This window comes from Bos indicus, chromosome 25, assembly GCF_029378745.1.
Source record: "Bos indicus isolate NIAB-ARS_2022 breed Sahiwal x Tharparkar chromosome 25, NIAB-ARS_B.indTharparkar_mat_pri_1.0, whole genome shotgun sequence".
In the NCBI taxonomy this organism is placed as follows: Eukaryota; Metazoa; Chordata; class Mammalia; order Artiodactyla; family Bovidae; genus Bos; species Bos indicus.
In genome coordinates this window covers 19,369,481-19,395,065 of record NC_091784.1, presented here as the reverse complement: position 1 = coordinate 19,395,065, position 25,585 = coordinate 19,369,481, and the positions used below count along the sequence as shown (strand labels likewise).

The window sequence follows — 25,585 nt, the reverse complement described above, 5'->3', positions numbered from 1 at the left end:
TGGACAGAGAGGCCTGGAGTGCTGTGATTCATGTGGTTGTAAAGAGTCGGACACGACTGAGCGACTGAACTGAAGTGAAGCACATTAAATTTTCACAGAACACACAAAGGTACAAAATAATAGTAATATCACGTTTCAGTAATCTAGTAACATTCCCAAATACAGGAGATCAGGAGGGAGTCAACTGTGCCAGGAGACTTAAGTATGGAGCTATCTGTCATCCTCCTCACATTATTTCCAGGAACACACAGTGGGCAGGCCTCAGGAACACACAGTAGAAAGTTGGGCAGGCCTCAGCCTCTAAGCACTTATGGTTCTGGTTGTTGTTGAGTCATTCAGTTGTGTCTGACACCTTAGGACACCATGGACTGCAGCACGCCATGCTTCCCTGTCCTACACTACCCCCCAGAATTTGCTCAAACTCATGTCTATTGAGTCAATATTGCCATCCAACCATCCCATCCTCTGTCACCCCCTTCCCCTCCCACCCTCAATCTTTCCCACCATCAGGGTCTTTTCCAATGAGTTGACTCTTCACATCAGGTGGCCAAAGTACTGGAGCTTCATCTTCAGCCTCAGTCCTTCCAATGAATACTCAGGGTTGAGTTCCTTTAGGATTGACTGGTTTGATTTCTCCTGTCCAAGGGACTCTCAAAATCTTCTCTTAGCACCACAGTTCAAAAGCATCAATTCTTTGACAATCAGCCTCCTTTATGTCCAACTTTCACATCTAGTACATGACTACTAGAAAAATAATACGTTGACTATATGGGCCCTTCTTGGCAAAGTAATATCTCTGCTTTTTAATACTCTGTTTAGATTTGTCTTTTCTTCCAAGGAGCAGGCATTTTAATTTCATGGCTGCATTCACCATCTGCAGTGATTCCAGGGCCCACTGGGCCACGCTCAGTAAATCTTTAATCCAATTTTCTGCTGATGGGTAGGGTTGTGCTCCTTATCTCTAGTTTGGCCTTTCACCACCAGACTGGGTGAGTTTCATCCAGTTTTCACATGCCCATCTGGGTGTTGTCTCTGCTTTGGCTCAGCCTCTTCATTCCTTCTGGAGCTATTTCTCCACTCTTCTCCAGTAGCATATTGGGCAACTACCTGCCCGGGGGGTTCATCTTTCACTGTCACATATTTTTGCCTTTTTATACTGTTTATGGGTTTCCCAAGGCAAGAGTGCTGAAGTGGTTTGCCATTGCCTTCTCCAGTGGACCATGTTTTGTCAGAACTCCACTATGACCCATCGGTCTTGGATGGGCCTCCACAGCATGGTTCATAGTTTCACTGAGTTACGCAAGGCTGTGATCTATTTGATCATTTTGGTTAGTTTTCTGTGATTGTGGTTTTCATTCTGTCTGCTCTCTGATGGTTGTGGATAAGAGACTTGTGCAAGCTTCCTGATGGGCAGGACTCTCTGTGGGGAAAACGGAATCTTGCTCTGGTTGGCAGGGCCATGCTAGTAAATCTTTAACTAATTTTCTGCTGATGGGTGGGGTTGTGCTCTCTCCGTCTATGGTTTGGCCTGAGGCGGCCCAGTCCTATGGTCTGTAGTCTCTAAGGAAGGGCTATAGTCTCTGTGGTAAGCCTAATGGCAACCTCCTCTAGGAGGACTTATGCCAACATGCCATGCTTCTTAGGAATGCTGCTGCCAGTGCCCCTGACCTCATGACAGACCACTGTCAACCCATGCTTATGCCGGTTCTGGGAGTGATACCAAATGTGACTAGCTGAAAACAGAGAAGCCTGTAGATTCCTGGGGAGGAGTTTGCTTTCCCAAGTAAAAATGACATGGTAGATATAGCACAATCAACCACACAATCTAGAGATGAAGAAAGGGTGTTGTATAAAAAGAAGTTTCCAGAAATAGTTGCAACCATAAATGACCACAGCATTTACCTGGCCCTTTGTACATCCTTAGTAGGGAAAGAATTGCTGTTTCTCATGGGAGCCATGCCAGGTCCTGTATCTGATAAAGGAGAAGTGATTGGAGGTTTATTCAAATTTGTACAGATTCTGAGAAAGAAAAACAATCCTACATACCTTCTTCAACCACCTTATACTCTTTCCCACTCTCAGGTCCATTACCAGAGGTCAAGGGTTTCCCCCATGCCTCAAGTGATCCCCAGGAGGCGAGCAAGACCCTGACTTTTGAGGAAGACCACAGGGCCAGAATTCATGTATTTTCAAAACTAATCAACCAACTGTGGATGGTCTCAACTAGCTGGAAATCAACATTGAAGCAACCGTTTCCCAAAACAGTTGAGGAAATCCCAATTTAATCTCAGATTAGAAACTGAAATGAGAATATCCTTGGATAGGCAGAATATCAACAAACCCTCACCATGAAGAACAGGAGTTCTTTTTTTGGGCCACAGGGGGATTTTTCAATTTTCCTGTCTCTGTATAAGTTGTCTTCTATATGTGACCAGGTATTATATAAATATTCATAAAGGGAAATAGACTAATTTTATAGTAATGAGAAAAGGAAAGCTGTGGAGATTCATCAGTGAAAGTGTCAGGTCATGGCGATGATGTTAGAGGAGCAAAATTACATAGAAATTTAATGGAAATTGAGTGGACTACCTAACCCATTGTAAAATAATAAAACAAATAGAATAAAGGAACATCCAAAAACAGTAAATGAATGCCTATTTTGCTAATAAAAAGAATAAATTCTCTCCTATATTTTCAAGGTGGGGAAGCAAGCTTGGACCCACTTGCCCTCCAGGCTCTCTCTTTAGTTAGAGGAACCAAGGTTGGGGGCTAAGGGGATGGGGAAGGTCCCCAGTAAGTGGTGGGGCCTTAGCTCCACCAATCACAGGGCACAGGCTGAGAAAGTCATTCTGACTGAGGAATCTGAGGAAAACATCTGTCACTCCTTGAGACAACTTCTTGTCTTCAGTAAGCACTGGTTATTGTTCCCAGGCAACACGATCATCATTCACAGGAGAAAGAATGACATGGTGCAGTTTTGCAGCAGGTGTTAAGTTGTTGCACTTCACAATGTGCTCCCTACCTCTCCCTGGGAGTTTCTATGTCTCAGGTCTTCCCAGCACCTGGGTTTCGGCATCCCGTATTTCTCTTGCAGCCCCTGTTTTTCAATTATTGCCAGTCTTGAATATAGAAAAAGAATGGACTTCAGTGAGAATTCTAACACCAGTCCTTGACTAGACACTAATGTCTTAGCCCTAATACCTCAAAGACACCCTTAAAAACTGTACAGGAAATCCCATACTTGTGTCTCAAGTAGGCGGCTTCCTTGCTCTGCTCTGCCATCTCTCTCTCCAAAATCCGACCCTTGATCTGTGGGAGGAAAAGCACACCCAAGTTCAGTTGTGGGAATGACAACACGAAGGAGAGAAAGAAAAAAAAAATTACCCAGTTGTCCTGAGCCTTCTTCTCAAGAAGAGAAATCTGAAAAAGGCAACACATGAATAAACTCCCCAGGACTGGGAATCTAAGGACCCCTCTTCAGCGCCTGAGGTGCTCAGTAACTTGGGTGGAGGCGGGTCACCTGGTGTCTGAAGCTGACCTCCTCCTGCTGCAGTTCTTCTTGCATTTGTTCAATCTGTTGCCTGTGAGTTATAATACAATTGCTTTCATCACATAAAGCTTAACACTGAGCATGATTTTAATACTTGCCCAAGTTCCCGTTATCCTCATCTCTATCTCCAAATATAATTTAGGAATACATATAAAGCACTTTTCACATGATTAGAAAGTGTCAGTAAGAACAAATCTACCATTAACATCCTTTGCTTATTTATTATTTTAGATAATGCCTACAGGCTTCTGAGTTGATATAATTCCCATACATTTCCAAAATTTCTCTCATTATTGTGTGATGAGTGACTGATCATAAAGCTTTGATTCTCTTTTTACTTATATTCTTACCATAATTTCCAGGGTTGCCAAAACTAGGTCCCTTAGTGACACTACTGTATTAGTGGACGCAGTTCTTCCTAAAACAAGGTGCATTCTCAAGTAACTTCAACTAAGTTTCCATACAGTCTGGCCAGCTTTGGGGATCAGTATATTTTTAGTGACTTAAATGGTTTGTTCTTTGTAATACTTATCTTTTCCCATACATTCTCTATGTATATTTCTTCTGAACTTTTGGGCTAATTGGTGCCAAACATTGTACAAAAGTTAAAATCAAAAACTCAAAAGTAATTTCATGAACCACTGGTATTTAGTATTTAACCTTACTTGTAATTGTGTGCTTCTGCTGAAACTAATTTCAAATTTCCCTCTGCAGCTGACAGCTGATTCTCCTTTTCCATCCACTCACATCGTTTCTTTTTCAGTTTCCTAAGATGGAAAAAGATATATACATTGCCCAGTAGCCAGTGTGAAATTCGGACTTCCTTATCTCCTAGAATTCTGAAGGTCTAGCTTCAAATGTTCCTCGCCACCACCCCATCTGTGTGTAGATTGACAACACAATCCGATGAATGAACTGAAGTCCCCCATGGAGGATTAAAGTAAAACCAAACTTTGACCTGCTAGCAAGTCTCTCTGCAGTCTAAGTTTTCTCTTTACAGTTCTTTACTCCTATTCATTCATCATAAAGTCTCATAAATAACCTACTTGGTGCCCTCCCAGGGTCAGTCTTACATTTGAGATGGTAAAGACTCAATTTGTGTCAATGTGGAAAATGATGCCTGACCAACTCATCCCAAGTAAACACATTATGATGAAGCAGGGGATCATAATTAGTTTTATGCCTCTATGGGGAGCCCTGATTCTTCATCCAGGCTGTGTATGGATGCAGACAATCAGCCAAAGAGAGTCTTCCATGATATGGCTTCATTAACACTCTCCAATAACTATCCAGAATTTCTATGGTTCAGGAGTGGAATCCCTACCTCTTTTTCTAAGGAAAAAATAAAAAAAATCCTCCCCCCGCAAAAAAAAGATCCAAGAAGAAAAAGCAAATCTTAGTGCTGTGTTAAAATGATGTGGACCGTCACACAGTCAGGGTGTCATCTCTAGGAGACAGATTTCAGATGGAAAACTAATAGCTCCAGGGTATTAACCTACTTTCACAAGACTGAGTCATTGATATTGAGAACAGTGAAGGTCAATGGCTTAACAAAGCCATTGCTGTTTTTTATCAGATTATTTTGTTCATGGTTCCAGTTCAAATGGTTTCAATCTGATATTTTTCTATGGGATCATATGCAAAATTCAAAAATTCTAGAAACAAGGATAAAAACACTAAGGAGAAAAACGTACCTGTATTTCTGTCTGGTCTCCCAGGCAATCTTTAAGCAAATGCTTTAGACTGGCTGTAATGTAGTGGTTGTATGGTAAGCTATTGAGTGCAGAATAAAGTGTGACTTGACAGAGGGTTGGGAGAACCAGACAATGTGCTGGGACTGAAACTTAAAGGACAGTGTAAATGGAACCAGAGGGGATCCAGGTATTAATTTAATTGATACTGGGACAATGCCTCTACTACCTAAAAAAACTATAAGAAAGAATGTGTGATGATCACTTAGAACAGAAAGAAAAATGTGGATTATGGAAATCAAGGTAGGATGAATGTGTTGGATGAATTTGGCAAAAATACCCTGGAACCTATTCTAAAAGAAATACGATTATCTACATTGGTTGACACATTCATTTATACAACAGTATTTGGAACATATGAACATCTTACTCTTCTGCAGCCATTTTTCTTTGTTCATAGAATTCAACAAGGAAGGCTTCCTTTCTCTTCAGCATTTTTAATTCCACTTCCTTCTCTGCTTTCACAGACCTCAGTGTATCACAGATGTCTTTCAGGTTCTTTTTATCTTCTGTAAGGAAGCCATTTTCTTTGGGTGAGAAGTTGTTTGGGGTGGGGATAAAAGTGAGGAAGAACCCTGAAGGCAAGAAGAATTCTGCGCCTTCCCCCAGCAAACTTATTTCCATTATGTGGGGCCTTCCTCCCAACAAACAACGTACCTACAAGTTGGCAGTTTTTGTTCCTCAAGGCTCTCAGCTCTAAATTCTCAAGTTCAGCACTGGCATCTTGTAACTTTAAACAGACATGAAAAAAAAAAAACAAAACACTCAAGAAGTAATGATCCACAACAATATGAGTATACTTAACACAGGAGGGTTGTGCACTTAAAAGGGTTAACATGGTTGATTTGATTTATGTGCATTACAGCATAATCAAAAATTGGTAAGGAAGGTATGGAAGTAAGATGGCAGAGGACAAGGACCTTGATGTCACCTCCTCTCACAAAAACATCAGAATCAAAACTAATTGCTGAATAACCATAGACAAAAATGACTGGAACCTAGCAAAAAAAAAAAAAAAAAAGGAAATCTACATTCAAAGACAAAGAAGAAGCCACAAGAAGACAGGATCAAGGCTGCAACTGCAAAATAACCAAGTCCCATACCCGCCGGATGCCTGCCTGCCTGCATGCATGCTCATTCATGTCCGACTCTTTGCAACTCCATGGATGGTAGCCCACCAAGCCCCTCTGTCCATGGAATTTTCCAGGCAAGAAGACAGGAGTGGGTTGCTGTTTCCTTCTCCAGGGGATCTTCCTGACCCAGGGATTGAACCTGCATCTCTTGTGTCTCCTGCACTGGCAGGCGGATTCTTTACCAGCTGAGCCACTGGGGTGGGTGACCCTCAATCTGGAAAATAATTATATCACAGATGTTTTCCCATAGCAGTGACAGTTCTGAGACCCATGTCAGTTTCCCCAGCCTGAGGATCTGTCACTGGGATGAGGAACCCCTGGAGCATTTGGCTTAGAATGTCAGTGAGGCTTGATCACAGAAATGCCACAGGACTAGGGGAAAGAGACACTCCACACTTGGAAGGTGCAATCAAGGTCTCATGAGCAACAGGACCCAGGGAAGAAGCAATGACTTCATAGGAGCCTGGGCCAGACCTACCTGCTGGTCTTGGAGGGGGCTCCAGGAGGTAGAGGCAGCGGTGGCTCACTATGGGGACAGGGACACTGGTGATAGAAGTACTGTGAAATACTCACTGACATCAGCTCTCTTGGAGGCTGCCCTTTTGTTACCCAGACCTGGCCCCACTCAAGACACTGTAGGCTCCAGTGTTGGGATGCCTCAGGCCAAACAACCAGCAGGATAGGAACACAGCCCCAGTCATCAACAGGCAGGCTGCCTAAAACCTTTCTGAGCCCAGAGCTATCTCTAAACATACTCCTTACCTTGGCACTGCATGCCAAAGGAACAAGACCCAGCTCCACCCACCAGTGGATTGGCACAAGGCGCTTCCACCATGAGGCCTGCACAAACCTCTAGACCAACCTCACCCAGCAGAAGGCAGATTCCTGCAAGAAGAAGCAAGAGGAAGTACAAGCCTGCACCCTATGGAAAAAAGACCACAAACACAAAACGTCAGATGACAAAATGAGACAGCAGAAGTATATGTTCCAAAGGAATAAGTTAAAACCACAGATGAACAACTAAGTGAAGTGGAAGTGGGCAATCTACCCAAAAAAGAATTCAGAGTAATGATAGTAAACATGATCTAAGATCTCAGAAAAATAATGGAAGCACAGACCTAGAAGATACAAGAAATGTTTAACAAAGAGCTAAAAGAAACAAAAAACAGAAAACAGTGCTGGAGGATACAATAACTGAAATGAAAAATACAGTAGAAGGAATCAATAGCAGAATAAATGATGCAGTAGAGTACAAGTAAGCAGCTGGAAGACAGAATGTTGGAAATTACTGCCATGAAACAGATTAAAAGGGCAAAAAAGAAAAGAAATGAACACAGTCTAAGAGACCTCTGGGACAACACTAAATGTACCAACATTTGCATTATGGGGGAGAGAGAGAACAGAGAGAGAAAGAGCCTGAGAAAATACTTGAACAGATAATAGCTGAAAACTTTCCTAACATGGGAAAGCAAACAGTCAGCCACATTCAGGAAGTTCAGGGAGTAGCACAGAGGGTAAACTCAAGGAGGAATACACAGAGACACATATTAATCAAACTAACTAATGCTAACCCTAGCCCTAACCACCAAACCAGCTTTAACATAGCAATGCCAAAGAATGCTCAAAGTACCACACAATTTCACTCATCTCACATGCTAGTAAAGTAACGCTCAAAATTCTCCAAGCCAGGCTTCAGCAATACGTGAACCGTGAACTTCCAGATGTTCAAGCTGGATTTAGGAAAGGCAGAGGAACCAGAGATCAAATTGCAAACATCTGCTGGATCACTGAAAAGGCAAGAGAGTTCCAGAAAAACATCTATTTCTGCTTTATTGACTATGCCAAAGCCTTTGACTGTGTGGATCACAATAAACTGTGGAAAATTCTGAAAGAGTTGGGAATACCAGACCACCTGACCTGCCTCTTGAGAAACCTATATGCAGCTCAGGAAGCAACAGTTAGAACTGGACATGGAAAAACAGACTGGTTCCAAATAGGAAAAGGAGTATGTCAAGGCTGTATATTGTCACCCTGCTTGTTTAACTTCTATGTAAAGTACATCATGAGAAACGCTGGGCTGGAAGAAGCACAAGCTGGAATCAAGATTGCCGGGAGAAATATCAATAACCTCAGATATGTAGATGACACCACCCTTATGGCAGAAAGTGAAGAGGAACTCAAAAGCCTCTTGATGAAAGTGCAAGAGGAGAGTGAAAAAGTTGGCTTAGAGCTCAACATTCAGAAAACGAAGATCATGGCATCTGGTCCCATCACTTCATGGGAAGTAGATGGGGAAACAGTGGAAACGGTGCTAGACTTTATTTTTTGGGGCTCCAAAATCACTGCAGATGGTGACTGCAGGCATGAAATTAAAAGACGCTTACTCCTTGGAAGGAAAGTTATGACCAACCTAGATAGCATATTGAAAAGCAGAGACGTGTCTTTGCCAACAAAGGTCTGTCTAGTCAAGGCTATGGTTTTTCCAGTGGTCATGTATGATGTGAAAGTTGGACTGTGAAGAAGGCTGAGTGCCAAAGAATTGATGCTTTTGAACTGTGGTGTTGGAGAAGACTCTTGAGAGTCCCTTGGACTGCAAGGAAATCCAACCAGTCCATTCTAAAGGAGATCAGTCCTGGGTGTTCTTTGGAAGAACTGATGCTAAAACTGAAACTCCAGTACTTTGGCCACCTCATGAGAAGAGTTGACTCATTGGAAAAGAATCTGATGCTGGGAGGGATTGGGGGCAGGATGAGAAGGGGACGACAGAGGATGAGATGGCTGGATGGCATCACCGACTCGATGGACATGAGTTTGGGTGAATTCTGGGAGTTGGTGATAGACAGGGAGGCCTGGCGTGCTGCGATTCATGGGGTCGAAAAGAGTTGGCCATGACTGAGCGACTGAATTGACTGAACTGAAGGAGACAAAACAATCGAATTTCAAAAACTGTAAGATGCTGATGAAAGAAATCAAAGATGACAGAAACAAATGGAAAGTTATACCATGTTTTCATATTGGAAGAATCAATATTGTCAAAATGACCATATCACCCAAGAATCAATGCAAATTGTTCAAATTATTAATGGTATTTTTTGAAGACCTGAGGAGAGAGCAAAGAGGAACTAAACAGCCTTTTGATGAAAGTGAAAGAAGAAAGTGAAAAAGCTGGCTTAAAACTCAGCATTCAGAAATCAAAGATCACACATCCAGTGCCATCACTTTTTGGCAACCATATGGGGAAATAATGGAAACAGTGACGGAATTTATTTTCTTGGTCTCCAGAATCACTGCAGATGGTGACTGCAGTCATGAAATTAAAAGACGATTGCTCCTTGGAAGAAAAGCTACAATAAATCTAGAAAGCATATTAAAAAGCAGAGACATTATTTTGCCAACAAAGGTCTGTCTAGTCAAAGTTATGGTTTTTCCAGTAGTCATATATGGATGTGAGAGTTGGACAATAAAGAAAGCTGAGTGCGGAAGAATTGATGCTTTGAACTGTGGTGTTGGAGAAGACTCTTGAGAGTTCCTTGGACTGCAAGGAAATCAAACCAGTCAATCCTAAAGGAAATCAGTCCTGAAAATTAACTGGAAGGACTGATGTTGAAGCTGATGCTCCAATACTCTGGCCACCTGTTGTGAAGAACTGACTCATTAGAAAAGACACTGATGCTGGGAAAGATTGAAGGAATGAGGAGAAGGGGACAACAGAGGATGAGATGGTTGGATGGCATCACCGACTCAATGGACATGAGTTTGAGCAAGCTCCGGGAGTTGGTGATGGACAGGGAGGCCTGGCATGCTGCAGTCCATGGGGTCGCAAAGAATCTGACACGACTGAGTGACTGAACTGAATTGAACTGACAGGGTCTAGTGAAATCCTACAACTCACAAGGAGAAACAAACAGCATTGTAAAAGTTAAACCAGAGCTGTCTTTTTGCATACAAACTGATGATGTTATTGTTTTGCTGCCTGGGATTATAAGCTGGAGCCCCCCAGACTGCAATTTGAAGTCTCACTCTTGGGGTGGAGCACCTCCCAGGATCATTTCCCAGTGGGGACTTCAGATTGTAGGGCTTCCCAGATGGCGCTAGTGGTAAAGAACCCACCTGCCAACAGTAAATGAGTGAAAGTTGCTCAGTCGTGTCTGACTCTTTGTGACCCCATGGACTATCCAGTCCATGGAATTCTCCAGGCCAGAATGCTGGAGTGGGTAGCCTTTCCCTTCTCCAAGGGATCTTCCCAACCCAGGGATCAAACCTTTACAGCCAGGTCTCCCACACTGCAGGCAGATTCTTTACCAGCTGAATCACAAGGGGAGATGAAGACATGTGGGTTCTATCCCCGGGTTGAGAATCCTTTGGACAGAGGAGCCTGGTGGGCTACAGTCCATGGAATCTCAAAGAGTCGGACATGACTGAAGCAGCTTAACATGCACACTCACACTTCAAATTGATATTAACAAAGGACTTTCCAATGCCGTTCAAGTCTGGATGTAGGTCAGTCCAATTTGGTGATGTATCTGCTATTACTTTTCTCTGTTGATTCTATTTACTATCTTTTAATGACTATATTGAAATTAGGTAAACTAATCTTCTATACAGAATCGAAACTTTATTTGTGCGTAATGAGTGGTTTATTTTGTTTGAATCCATTGAATTTAAAATGAAAGTAAAAACTTTTCGCAAAACATGCCATTTGCAGCAACATGAATGGACCTAGAGATTATCATACTAAATGTGGTAAGTTAGAGAAAGACAAATATATATATCACTTATATGTAGAATGTAAAAGAATGATACATATAAACTTATTTATAAGCCAGAAACAGATTCACAGACATAGAAAACAAACTTATGGTTACCAAAGAAGAATGGTAGGGGGATTAATTAGGAATTTAAGATTAAATATATACACACTACTATATTTCAAATAGATAATGAGCAAGGATCTACTGCATAGCACCAGGAAATCTACTCAATGTTCTCTAATAACCTATATGGGAAAAAATCTGAAAAAAGGATACATGTATATGTATAACCAAATCATTTTGCTGTACATCTGGAACTAATACAACATTTTAAGTCAACTATATTCCAATATAGAATTTAAAATAATTGAAAAGGAAGTATCGATTTTTCAGTTTTCTGAATTAAACAGTCTGTGGGAGTAAAACTCGTTACCTGATTCTTCTCAGTGTTGAGCTGAACATTCTGTTCATGCAGTTCTTCAGGTTTCACTTCCACTTCACTGACACAAGCTTCATTAAAGGCACTTTCACACTGAAGCAAAACATTCTCATCAATGACTTAATTCCCAAGAAAAACAATTCCAAGCAAATATCATTTTAATTTTCTAAGACGTGAAAATCTTTTCTTTGTAAAAGCTAACTTATACAATGGAAATCCTGCAGCAAATATAGGTAGTTTACCTCTGAAATTCCCGAGGTGTTCGCTAAAATAGCATCTTTCATGTCCTCTGTAGAATTTTCTTTTTCCAGTATCTACATAGGATAGAAACAAGAAATGTACTGAGATGGACTGTATATCACTGAATGGACACACTCAGTGATATGCTGAAAAGTGGTAATATCAAACAAGCATATCCCAGGGTGATCCCTAAGTTTCATGTGATAGTAGATCCAGGGTGGGCCCAGGAAAAATGTCAAGCCCATAAAGAAATGCAGAACAAAGAAAGCCATGAAGGCACAAGTATTTCATAGCTTCATAAAATATCTTGCTCACTGAATAACAACAGAGATGACTGGATGACAAGGGTGGAAAATTGTCCATGTCAAACAGCTCATCAGTGGGTGTTCTTGATGGAAAAGAAAGAAAACTTTCCCAAATTCACATTGAAAATTCTTTGTTCAGCAGAAAGAAGGGTAGGGCTCATACAACTTGGCTAGATATTTTCCTTCACCTCTCATCTATTTCCTGGGATTGTCTATGTGAAGGCAGTGCCAAATAGTGAGAAAACTCAGAAAATTAAAAAAAAAAAACTTCCTAGTCTCTGAAACTGGAAAAGTCATGGGGATATGAGTATGTGATATTCCAGATCATTGTTCAGAAGGAGGTTCAGCTCCCAAACACGCACAATCTATGGTGGTGAATAGTAAGAGGAGATGGAGCCCTCAACTCACCCAATGCACAGAAAGCCTCAAAAGTCTAACTGTGATAAATTTAGCAGCCAAATTCTTACCAAGTTTGGTGTCTTGACATTCTGACCCCTCACAGATTGCAACCTAGCACGAGAACTTTGGAGGAGGTCATTCAGAGATTCAGTCGTTTTGAATGTTATTCAAAACAATTGTTTTGATGTTATCTCAATTGTTTTGATGTTATCCTTTAACAAAACAAATTGAATCAGTAATAATTACTCAGTACTCTTCTGTTTTCAGAATGTAATCCCAGGTAGAGACGGGATTTTTACCTTAAATTTTAGTGCTTCATGAGAGAGCATCTTATTTTGTCTCCTAGTTTCTTAAAGACGTTTCTTTGAGTCATTGATCTATGCAAATATGTGCAAAAGGAAATCAGAGTTACAAATATGGATAACTGTGCCAGCCAAACCTATCTTTTGATTGTGAGTCCTTCTACAAATACAGAAAACAGTGCTTTACATCTATGGAGCTTGCTATGAACCTGGACTGTTTATGGAACATGAGAAATAGGATGGTAGGATGAAAGAAAACAAAGAAAAATAACTGAACTCTCAGAGGGGGAAGAAGCTGAAGGTAAAATCATGAAAAATAACAAAATAAATAACAAAATAAACAAAATAACAAAAATAAAAAAATAACAAAATGATACCTTCTGTTCCATATTGGCTATATTTTCTGCAAGTTGTCTGTTGTCCTTCACAAAATTACTGATTTTCTCTGATATCTGTTTCAAATTAACTAAAGAGAGATAAAACAATTTCTAAGATTTAGTAGAAAAACTCAGTTAAAATTGAATTATCTCAGTGTAAGCAGCAGACATACATTATCTTTTTCTTTTCTCTTTATATAACTTTTCTCTTTACTATCATGTCTAAAACAAGCAAATTTTAGCTAGCAGAATTTGAAACCTAAGAAACATTATTTCAATGAGATTCCTATGTAAAACACTTTCAAAGATGAATAAAAACATTAAATCGACTTCTAAATTCTCCTCTATCTATAAGTACCATTCTCAGAAAATTCAGTCACTTCAGCTAGCTGTGTCGTCACCAAAGATGAGTATAGAAAAAAGCAAACATCCTGTCAACTTAAAATTCTTGCCTCCAATTACTAAGGTGAATATATATGTTGCTATAAGAAAAAGAAACTCCTTATTTCATCCAGCTTCAACTCACATCCAGGCCCTATGTGCAGTTCCACAGAAGGCAAGTTCGAAATGTTGACTGATAGGCTCTTGAAAGGCTTCCGATGTCTTCCTGATGCCCTGTAGACTGCCTTTCTCTTTGGAATTGAACACACTTGCATACAATGTGGGCTTCACTAACTTGGTGCTAGAGGACATAGTCCCTAAAAAATAGCATTTTCCTCCCAAGATGGAGATAATGTTAACATCAATTTTCGGGAAGACAGAATGCATAAAGCACCCAATCACAGGTGTATACACATGTATGAAGCCCCTGGTGGCTCAGACGGTAAAGAATCTGCTTGCAATGCAGGAGAGCCAGGTTCCATCCCTGGGTTGGGAAGATTCCCTGGAGAAGGGAATGGCAAGCCACTCCAGTATTCTTGCCTGGAAAATCCTATGGACAGAGAAGCCTGGGGGGTTAGAGTCCATGGGGTTGCTAAGAGTTGGACATGACTGAGTGACTAACACTTTCACTTTCACATGTATCAAGCTCAAGAATACAGCCTGCAATTCCAGACTCCTCCAACAGACATTTAATTCCCTCATCGGATCACACAGTGCAAACTTATCTTCTGTTTGCCCAAGGTGAAAGCTCAGATGCCGAGATCACTTATTACTGCCACCATTGCTGCATTCATTGTGATGAACACCAACATTTGAGGGCCTACCAAGTGCCAGCAGCCACCCTGCTCTCAACAGATAAGCCCACATAATCATCACTATCTATAAAGCACATACAGAATTCATTATCCCTATTTTGCATCATGTTCATTTCCACTCATTCTCCAGTGGCATGAATGTTTTCCTCCACTTCAGACTCATAACCCCTGGCTTCATCCTTTGTTGTGACACACAATGCCTGGCAATATCTGCATTCTTCCTTAAACCCGAAGCTTCTTCACTATGGTTTTATCATCTTCACCTTTCACCAAAAACTGGGTCATGACAGGTACTCATTCCAAACTTCAGTCTCATCATCCCTTGCTTCCTAAACATTTATATGCAAAATTAAATTCATCCTATTCTCCCCACTCCCCACTCTTGTGATCTTTTCCTCATTCTTTTTTTTTTAAATCTCAATGGATGGCAATTCCCTCTACAATAGCATTAGACTTCAACCCAGGAGGAGGAAATTTTTCAAGAGTAACCATCACAATATAAAGTAATATCCTCTAATTAAAAACTAAAAATAAAAATTATACTTAAAAAAACAAGTCAATTAGACAAATACAAAAAGTCACTGTATTTACTTCTAGCTGAATTAAAACTAACATCAAACACCAGTACTGAGAAAATATCACAAAGGAGTCTAAAGCTTAAACTCTTACCTTGAAATATTGGGGGCTTGACCTAGGGAAGGAAGAAACAAAATTAAATTTGATATCAAAACATATTATTTTAACAATCTATAGCTCCAGTAATTTGGCCACTTGATGCAAAGAGTCAACTCATTAGAAAAGACCCTGATGTTAGGAAAGATTGAAGGCTGGAGGAGAAGGGGGTGACAGAGTACAAGATGGTTGGATGGCATCACTCACTCAATGGACATGAGTTTGAGCAAGAACCGGGAGATGGTGAACGACAGGGAAGCCTGGTGTGCTGCAGTCCATGGGGTTGCAAAGAGTTGGACAGGACTGAGTGACTGAACAGCAACAGCCAATAGTTCCTGATAAAATACCAAAATAATAATCCCCAAAATTATAATAATCATTTTGATAGTGATAATGATTCATATGATTAAAAATAACAACAAAAAAGAATTTACTATTTAAGTCGGGCTACTTCCTACACAATTTCTGATAAGGAACACAATGGTAAATAACTTATTTTTGACCAAAAGGTCTTTTTCAGTGAGTAAGTGAGTGAAGTCACTCAGTCGTGTCCGACTCTTTGCGACCCCTTGGACTGTATGCCACCAGGCTTCTCCATCCATTGGATTCTCCAGGCAAGAATACTGGAGTGGGTTACCATTTCCTTCTCCAGGGGATCTTCCCAACCCAGGGATTGAACCCACGTCTCTGACATTGGAGGCAGATGCTTTAACCTCTGAACCACCAGGGAAGATAAGAATGGATAAAAGATCTTTTATATTCTACTAAATGAGCACCTATCTATTTAATTTTGATAATGCAATGTATTTTGTTTTGATAATCTTTTATTTTTAATAACACAATGTTATAAATATACTAAAGCATTGTTATTTTCTTAAATGCAATATGTACATTGCAGTTCAGAACCTGGGATTATTTAAAAGCTTCCAAAAGGAAAAGGCAAAATCTTTCTGCTGAGATATGCCTCTTAACTCACTAGAAGCTTTTCTGAAATCTTTCAGGGAGTTGGCTGCTTGACGAATTGATATACACTGAAACATATCATGGTTTGAATTTTCCAGACCAATGAAAATAGAGGGTAATCTATGGGAAAGAAAGTGGGAGATGGCTAGAGGAAGAGCACAAGCAACAAAAGAAAGGACAATAACATTTCAAGAAAGGAGAAATGTGCTTCCCAGATATGAGTTATAACCTGAGGAATTTTAGCTCAAGAAAATCCAGGCAGAGCTTCATCTTAATATTATGCAAAGATACATTTTCTTCACCTTAAAACATATTTCCTCATTCAAAATCATAAGCAATATTCAGATTGAGACTGAAAGCTTTCTGAGGCTAGCCCCAAGACTTGCCAAGATATTAGAATATCATTAACTTTACACACTGCACAGGAGTGAGCTTTACTGTCCTTTGTCACCTAATCCCCAGGCAGGGGCATGTGAAAAGAAGGATGGGGTCACCAAATACTTGATATTTATGTTTTCATCATGAAGAAAACGTTTTACAGATGGTCATTTTTCCACTGAGAATATAGTTCTTTGGCTCACTGAGTTCTTTAATAAAAAGATTAGAGTATTTTGCAAAGCATTTTCATTTCAAAGCTAATTTCTGTTAGAGTTTATACTCTAAAAGGAAATAAAGAGGAGAGTTGGACTCCTGGATTCTGGTCCAACTTGTAAGGAACTTGGAAATTGTCACTCATCCACAAACCAGACAAAAGCCAAAAGACTGGAAAAACACCAAAACTCTTTGTAGATCACTCAGAGAACTGAAGCCACAAGGCAAATTCTTGCTAGAGAATTAGAGAAACTGACCTGCAGATACAGGCAATCATCATTTACTGGAGCAGAGGCCCAAGGTCAGAATTCTCTACAGAACAGAACATCATGGGAGAGAAATCTATACTCTAATGGATGAAGTTCTGGGGGCTCTGTGTGGCCAAGTGCATGAAATTTAATAATGCCAGATTGCCCAGTGTTACGGGATACCCTATGTTTCATCAGTTTTATCTTCGGGAATCCTAAAAGATATGTAAATATTGGGGGGAAATCTCCACATGCTGTTGACATGAGAGAGGGAAAAATAGTCATTTAAAAATAAACACTGTATTCTTTTCTATTTTTAAATGGACAAAATATCAAACAAAAAAGGAAATTATAGGCCAGTATTACTGAAGAACAAACATGCAAAAATCCTCGACAACATATTCACAAACCAAATCCAGCAGTATATTAAAAGGATCATACTCTGAGATATGGGACTGATTTCAGGGATGCAAGGATGGTTCAATATCCACAAATCAATCAATGTACTACAATATATTCACAAATTGAAGAATGAAATCCCTATGATCACATCAATAGATGGAGAAAAATTCAGCACATATTTTATATATATATATATATATATATATATATACACACACATACATACATATACATAACTACCTCAGCATAATAAAGTCCATCCATGACAAACCCACAGCTAACATCATATTCAATAGTGAAACACTGAAAGAATTTCTTCTAAGATCAGGAACAAGACAAGGTCATCTACTCTTCACTTTTATTCAACATAGTTTTGGAAATCAGCAACAGCAATGAGAGAAGAAAAAGTAAAAAGCAATCCGAATTGGAAAGGAAGAAGTAAAACTGTCACTATTTGCAGATAACATGATACAGTATACAGAAAATCCTAAAGATGCCACACAAAAACAACGAGTTCATTAATAAATTTTGTAAATTTGAAGCATGAAAAATTAATATACAAAAATTTGTTGGTTTTCTATATAATAACAATCAACTATCAAAGAAATTAAGGAAACAATCTCATTTACACTTGCATTAAAAAAAAAAAATCTGTGTTCAGAAACCTATGAGTTTAAAAAAACCCCGTTCTCAGAAACCTATGAGGCTGATGAAAGAAATCAAAGACATAGAAAGGTACACTGTGTCCATGGATTGGAAGAATTGATATTGTTAAAATGACCATACTACCCAAGGCAATCTATATAATCAATGCAATCCCTTATCAAAATACCAATGGCATTTCTCACAGAACACGGGAACCACCTGAAAGCGATCCCAATGTCCAAAGCTGGAACTATTTGAGCAACAAAATGAAAGAGGATTGCATTATTCTAGAAAAATCAAAATACATTTCAAGAAATCCATATGGAAATATTTCCCTTAGAGGATGAAATCTGCATGATTATGTAAATGCTCAGTTGTCCAAGATGTGAAATAGAACTCCCCACTCCTTGTGGTGTGCACACAGTAATTTCATCAGGGAGGATGTACACTATGGCCAGGGGAGAAACATAAAAAGCACTGACTAAAGATCTTTTCTAATAATTTTAATAATACTTATCAATGGAGGAGTATACCATTTAAAAATTGTCAATCACTATTCTGAACACTTGCTGCTGCTGCTGCTACTGCTAAGTCACTTCAGTCGTGTCCGACTCTGTGCGACCCCGTAGATGGCAGCCCACCAGGCTCCCCCGTCCCTGGGATTCTCCAGGCAAGAACACTGGAGTGGGTTGCCATTTCCTTCTCCAGTGCATGAAAGTGAAAAGTGAAAGTGAAGTCGCTCAGTCGTGTCCGACTCTCAGCGACCCCATGGACTGCAGCCTACCAGGCTCCTCCGCCCATGGGATTTTCCAGGCAAGAGTACTGGAGTGGGTTGCCATTGCCTTCTCCGAAACTTACATGATAGTGTACATCAACTATACTTCAGTAAAGGAAGCCAAGCCCTCAAGAGAAACAATTTTACTAGAGTCTAAATGGGGTTTGGCCCAAAGACGAGGTGACATTGGCAAAGGGAAATGCCCAATTCCAATGCTCTCTCTCTCTCCTTCCTGTCTCATCTATGTTAAACTCAGCCTACCCTCTAGCCTGGTAATATAAAATCGTACATTAAAGGCCTATATATAATACCTCAGTTCCACCACAACACGGCAAAATATGGAGCTAACAACAAATCCTTACAAGGCATACTAAAAGAAGAAATCACACAGTTTGAATTCAAAGTGCAAATATTTGAATCACACTTAATATGGAAGAGACAATCAGGTCATTATCTCTGGGGATTTAAAACCTTAGAGGATAAAATCTGCATGATTATGTGATTAACATGGTAATGGATCCAATGGTAAAAAGTGGACAATATGCAAGAGTAGATGAGGAAAAAGGATCCAAAGGAAAACGGAGGAATCAAGAACACTGTAACAGAAATGAGGAACACGTTTGATGGGTTATTAACAAACTCAACATAGCTGAGAAAGAATCAATGAACTTAAAGAAACGTCAGTAGAAACTTAAACAGATGCAAAGAAAATAATAATAAAGCACAAATTACTCAAGACAGTGGGACAATTACAAAGGATCTAACCTAAACATAATAGCAATACCAGTAGAAAAAGCAAAAAAACTTTTGAAGCAATAATGACCAAGAAATTCTAAAATAATGATAATAATGATAATCACCGAGCCACAGATACAGGATGCTCACAGATTTCCAAGTGGGAATGAATACATACATATATATTTAGATGTTGTTTATATATTTATATAACATATAAGAGAAAGAAAAACTTACGTAGAAGCCAGGTGTGGAGGGCATTGGAGTAATAATAACACCTTACCCAGAGAGGACAAAGATAGAAATACATCAGACTTCTATTCAGGAACCATGTAATCAAGAAGAAAGTGGAACGAAATATATTAAAAGTGTTAAAAGGAAAGAATCACCAACCCAGACTTCTGTAAACACTGAAATTAGCCTTCAAAGCACACTATGGAATAAAGAAAATTGTGAGAGATAATGAAGGGTATTACTTTAATGGTAAAGAGGTCAATTCTGCAAGAAGACATAACAATTCTTCATATGTATGTATTAATAATAGTGTCAAAAATTGACAGAATTTCTAGGATAAATAGATGAACTCATTATTATAGTCAGAAATCAAAACATTTTATCAGTCATTGACAGATCCAAAATATAAAAATCTAATAAGAATACACTTGAACTGAACAACATTATCAACCAGCTGGGTCTAACGACATCTATAGAAGACTTCAACCAGTGACAGCAGAATACACATTCTTCTCAAACTCATACAGAGCATTCACTAGGACCATAATTCAGAGCCATAAAACACTTGACAAATTGAAAGTAATGGCATAGAAAGGATATTCTCAGACCACAATGGATCTGTAAGAAATCAGTAATAGAAAGATAACTGGAAAATCACATGAAAAATGGAAATTAAACAACATACTTCTAAAGAAAACATGGGTCAAGGAGGACATCTCAACAGAAATTTGAAAATATGTCAATCTAACTGAAAATAAATACATTAAAATTTGTGGGATGCAGTGAAAGCACTGCTTGGAGGGAAATTTGTAGAACTGAATGCAAATAAAATGTCTGTGACTATAAACATTCCCATCATGGATGATTAAAAGTACATCTATAAGGTACTTTAGTAATACTCACAGCAAGGATAGTCCTCCAGAAGAAAATGACAAACTCAGAAATTCCCAAGGAGGCAGTAATCGTTGTAAGCCTGCAAAGGACTTCATAAGCCTCAGGCCCAAGATGGAAATGGTCAAGCAGAATGTGGACCAGCTGAAATAATATTTGAGATGATGAGGAAACTTGAAGACAATCGCAGTATATCCATCACAAAGAATCAACTTTAGAAAACATAAACCAATCTCCAGGAGGTACCTACATCCCTCTTATATATCCTCATGGAGGAGACAGGGGACAGAAGGATTCTAAAGGAGCAGGAGGAAACTTTTGGGAGTGTTGTGTTTACAATCTTAATGTAGTAATGGTTTCATTGCTGCACACACATGTCAAATATCAACAGACTGTACTCATTAAAGAGGTGCTTGCTATCATAGATAAATTATACCACACTTCAGCTGTAGAAAAAAAGTCTGATACACAAACTGTTAGAGATTTTATTTTGCTAACAAACACATTGCAAGTATTTTAAAAACAGTCAGCAGACATTAACCTATGAATGTAGAAGACATCTTAAAATTGAAAAATAAGTGAATGCAAACAGAGTGGATGGGAAACCTATGCCTTCTGCTGTATCTTCATGAAGTACCTGGAAAAACTCCTACTGAACGTTTCCTAAAATAACTCCAAAATGTATAGAAGGATGGGGAAAATAACAAGAAAAATGTATGTTAAAGATATAAATGAGAATAACAGAGAAATATTTATAGATATTGAAATAAGTGAGAAAGATCGGCAGCTTGTTATAATAAAACTGATTATTTTTTCAACCAAAATTAATTAAAAATTTCCATTTAGCCCAAGTTTCTAAAGACATTGAGGTTTTTTTTTCATGTGCACTTTGATTCTGAACCAGAGCACATAATGTCAGACTTCTGAAGTACATAATGATTTATACAATAGAATCATTTCATATATTATGATTAAAATGATAAGAATTGAATTTAGCTAAAAATACAATTCCAAACAGTCAATAAAAAGAAGTCACTTACATTTTTCATAGCATTGCACCTAAACAATTAATAGCAACCATGAAAATTAAATTATAAAAAAATCAAAGTTTCTGAATAATAAAAACAAGAAGAAAGCATATTTTCTTATAAAATCTAGCGATGTAAGTATTTTAGGAGGAAATAAACTCAATGTGATTCATACTAATCTACATACCAAGTTTCAGTTTTGTAAAAATAAAATCCCTCTACTCTAGAAAGTAGCTTCTGAAATGAACAGCATTTTCATCATCAACCCTCACAACCGAGGTCAGTAAAATGTGTGCTGTTGGGAATCATACACTGTCTTTGAGTAGACGCTGTGAGAGATAAAAGGGGCTCTTAGCACAAAGGTTAAACACACAGATCGAATGCACAAAAAAGACCAACACCATCTGGTCAGTAACTGGTAAAACATCAGGCGCGGGCACTCTTGTTCTGTATGGCAACTGCCTAAATGCTGACACCAATAGCTGACTCCTACCTAGAATTGATCCAGTGGGGTCAATAAACTGAGGTTCTCAGAGTCAGCAGCCATGAGCAAGAGTGGAGGTGGCAAATGCAAGACAAGTTGCTTTATCTGAGTGCCCAAAGATGAGATAGGGGAAAGAGAACTTCACTAATCTATGAGAATACAGTCTCAATCCCTTTGAGGGAAAAAAAAAAAAATTCCAACAAAGATTATCTAGACATTTCTTCCTTTGTAGGCTCAAAAGAAACAGGTGGAGGTATTCATGTCGCATAACTCTATCTCAATGCAAAGGTTGTCCCAGGTACTGGGCCTTTGCAGATCCTTCAACATCTGGTGCATGCCAAAGAGAACAAATCCATTTATCTCTTTGGGGTGTTCTCAGTTTTTATCTTTCTAAGAACATTTTTATGGGGATGAAAACTTTCATAGTATGGTGAACCTGGCATTTCTTTATATTTGAACAATTCTAAGGACTTGAAGGACCTTTCTGTTTTGGGTAAATCAGCACTCTGTACATAGACACTTCATTAAAGAAAGGGCAATGACTCATTCACCTCCAGGTTATGTCACTCCTAAGGAGTTCCCTGTTATAAACATCCCAGCAGGGTATAGCCATACTGACTGGGCTCTCAGGGCTCCCGTCAATCTGGCTGGACAGAGTCCTTGAAAGCAATATTCAAAAACACAATGAAAGGGATGCCTCAGAAGTTGGTAAAAGTCAACAAACCAGAAAGCCCAGAGCACAAATGGCATGTCACTCTTTAGCAGACCAGTACCAACCCAGAGCTTAAATGCCACAGTTCGCAGGACTGCCAAACTTCACAAATATGAAGGGTGTGCTTACAGGAAAACACACTCCACAGGGGAGGACCCTGAACTTGTGTAGCTTGAAGAGGGATCTTGACAAGCTTTCCAGGGGCCAGTCTAATTTTGAGCCCAGGACTTCTAATAAATAGGAGTTCCTTACTTAAAAAAAAAAAAAAATAACACTATTGAGACATAATTCATATATCATACAATTCATTCATTTTTGACATACGACTCAACAGCTTTTAGTACATTTCCACTTCCTTCTTTGACCAAATAAAGTTACTATTTCAGGTTTCATCCTGTCAAGCCTGCTGTGTTTTGATTCAGGCAGCAGCGGCAGGGCCAGGACAATGATGAGAACAGCTGCGGCAAGAGCTGGTTCAGGCTGGTCAAGAAACCTGCCCTGAGGACCTTGGTCTTCACGAAGGACTGAGTTCCCATTGATGACACCAAGAAACATGCAGTTACTTAAGTTCAGTATGACAGAGCCCAATAAAAAGGAAGAAACCACTGGTGTTTCGTGTTTACTTACATGCATGTTTGGGAAAAGTGGAGACCTGAGTAGGAAGAGACAGAAGAGCAGTGTCTCCATCCCCATACGCTGCTCCTCCCAGGGGCTCCGAGGTTGCCAGCTAAGAAGTAGGGTGGGGAGGGGAGAAGAGTGGTTGGATTTGGAGCTGGGGAAGGGATGGGGGGGTGGTGGTGTGGCAGGAAGGGGGTGTGGTCTCCTGGGAGGATTAGAAGGGGCTCCGGAAAAAGTACCAGGGGGTCAACCAAGTCCTACAAGGGAGGAAGGAGTGTTCCGACATCTCAGTAGGCCAGCAGGTCAGCAGGTCAGCAGGTCAGGAGGCAACAAAAAACAGCTAAAGTGGAATCACAGGAGCAGTTGGAGGGGACGAACGGGGCTCCGTCTTCCTCCTAGTTTTCTCCTGTTTGGACGATGCCATAGCAACACAGATGCTTTCTACTTTCTCTCAGCCAATCACTTGCCTTAGCCTCTGATTCGTCATAGTGACATCCCTCGCGACCCCAGTTTTAGAATGCCCCTCCCCTTTCTGCTGACTCCTCAAGCGCCATTACTCCCTGGTCCTCTGGAACCTTTTCCGACCTTATGATTTCTTGTCCTCTTGAATCCAGGTTCCCTGTCCCCCATTTCTGGATTTCCTTTGAGAACCCCCATGGGCAGTGCTAAAAACTGTATAAATCAGTTAATGACGGAAATACAAGAATGATCAAATATACAAGCAGACTGGGAGGTTTTCACACCCCTCCTTCAAAAAGTCATACAATGTGCACACAGGACATCTGTAAGGAGTAGAAGATCTATTAAGATCTTCTATTAAGTCAGTCATTTTAATCATGATGGTTTCCCTGGTAGCTCAGTGGTAAAGAATCTGCCTGTCAATGCAGGAGACCTAGGTTCCATCCCTGAGTTGGGAGGATCTCCTAGAGGAGGAAATGGCAACCCACTCCAGTATTCCCACACCAGTATTCTTGCTTGGGAAATCCCATGCACAGAGGAGCCTGGTGGGCTACAGTCCATGGGGTTGCGTAAGAGTTGGATACGACTTAGCAACCAAACACTTTAATCATACAACTGTACCCATATATCCATCAGTATCATACAACAACTATAAAGGAAGCATTAGTTTTAGGCACATATAGCATATTTACAAAAACTAACACTATTTATTTTGGCCACAAAGCAAATTTAAATGTATTTCAGAGGAGCATGTTTTTGGTAATGTAATTGTTCTAGAAGAGTTGAGAATGAAAGCTAACTAGTATTTCTCATGTTTGGGAATTCAGAAATACCCTTACAAATAAAATATGGGTAAAAAGCAATTCCAAAGGGAAAGATGCTACAGTTGAACTGAACTACATGGTCATGGTAATATAGTAATAAAATCTTGTTTCCTTCTGGCCTGTGTATTCCACTTTGTTTGACAAGAGGGTATGGTCTGAAAATCATCCCTAAATAATTTAGACATTTTAATACCTGAAACAGGGGTAGATACATCCCCTGTTAGCATGGGCTTTAGGTTATGAACATAAACACGGGAAAAAAATCCACTTTAAGTTCATCAGTGTCTCTTCTGGGGGGATCTGAGGACAACACCCGAACAGCTTGGCAATACCAGGAGTGGGTGAGGAGTGGGTGGGGAGAGCCAAGTAGGTGGGCAGGGGCCAAAGGACCCAGGTGGTTAGACAAACCCTACTGGTGATCATCTATTCTGGGCCATGCCCTGAGGTAAACTTCCTAAAGATACTTTTCCGCAGTGTTATCCCAGTTCCTTCAGGCCCATGGCAGCTTTAAAATCGTTGCTTTAAATCTATAGCTTTTTTTATTATGGAAATTTATTGTAAACAGGAAGCATTCTATTAATGTTATAATGGAAAATCAATGCATTTTAATATAAATACAAAGAAATGATAAAGAAAAGCAAAACAAAAAACAGAGATCACAAAACAATAATGTTTAATCTTCTTTAGATGCATTAGCCTGCCTCCTAAGCTCCACAGTTGGGCTATCTAGTTGTAAAAAGGCAGACTAGGCACAGAAGGGGGTGGAACTCAGACTAGGCCAGAAGGGAATGGGAGGCCTATAAGGGACTGAGGATTCACCCTAGTTGTAGCTCAAGCAAGGACGATAGAAAGAAGTGAACA

At 39.7% G+C, this 25,585-nt stretch overlaps 1 protein-coding gene across 7 annotated transcripts in view; it reads right to left on the bottom strand.

The window, feature by feature from the left end:
- LOC109578885 (transport and Golgi organization protein 1 homolog) overlaps positions 1–24,645 on the bottom strand; it is a 28,191-nt gene extending 3,546 nt beyond the window's left edge. Inside the window, exons 1-15 of one of the 7 annotated variants that reach the window (XM_070779764.1) lie at positions 23,681–24,645; positions 23,451–23,550; positions 20,612–20,743; positions 15,113–15,134; positions 13,248–13,336; positions 11,867–11,938; positions 11,619–11,717; positions 5,959–6,031; positions 5,672–5,810; positions 4,216–4,317; positions 3,521–3,581; positions 3,385–3,420; positions 3,242–3,309; positions 3,023–3,119; positions 1,903–1,972 (exon numbers count right to left, since the gene is read on the bottom strand). In XM_070779764.1, coding sequence (XP_070635865.1) covers positions 1,946–1,972; positions 3,023–3,119; positions 3,242–3,309; positions 3,385–3,420; positions 3,521–3,581; positions 4,216–4,317; positions 5,672–5,810; positions 5,959–6,031; positions 11,619–11,717; positions 11,867–11,938; positions 13,248–13,336; positions 15,113–15,134; positions 20,612–20,743; positions 23,451–23,550; positions 23,681–23,727 — 1,164 coding nt within the window. In that variant the 5' untranslated portion in view covers positions 23,728–24,645 and the 3' untranslated portion in view covers positions 1,903–1,945. Of the gene's footprint in view, positions 1–1,902; positions 1,973–3,022; positions 3,120–3,241; positions 3,421–3,520; positions 3,582–4,215; positions 4,318–5,671; positions 5,811–5,958; positions 6,032–11,618; positions 11,718–11,866; positions 11,939–13,247; positions 13,337–15,112; positions 15,135–20,611; positions 20,744–23,450; positions 23,551–23,680 lie in introns of all 7 variants that reach the window. The other 6 variants (XM_070779761.1, XM_070779765.1, XM_070779760.1 and 3 more) reach the window with 6 other exon arrangements.
- Positions 24,646–25,585: the final 940 nt, after the last annotated feature.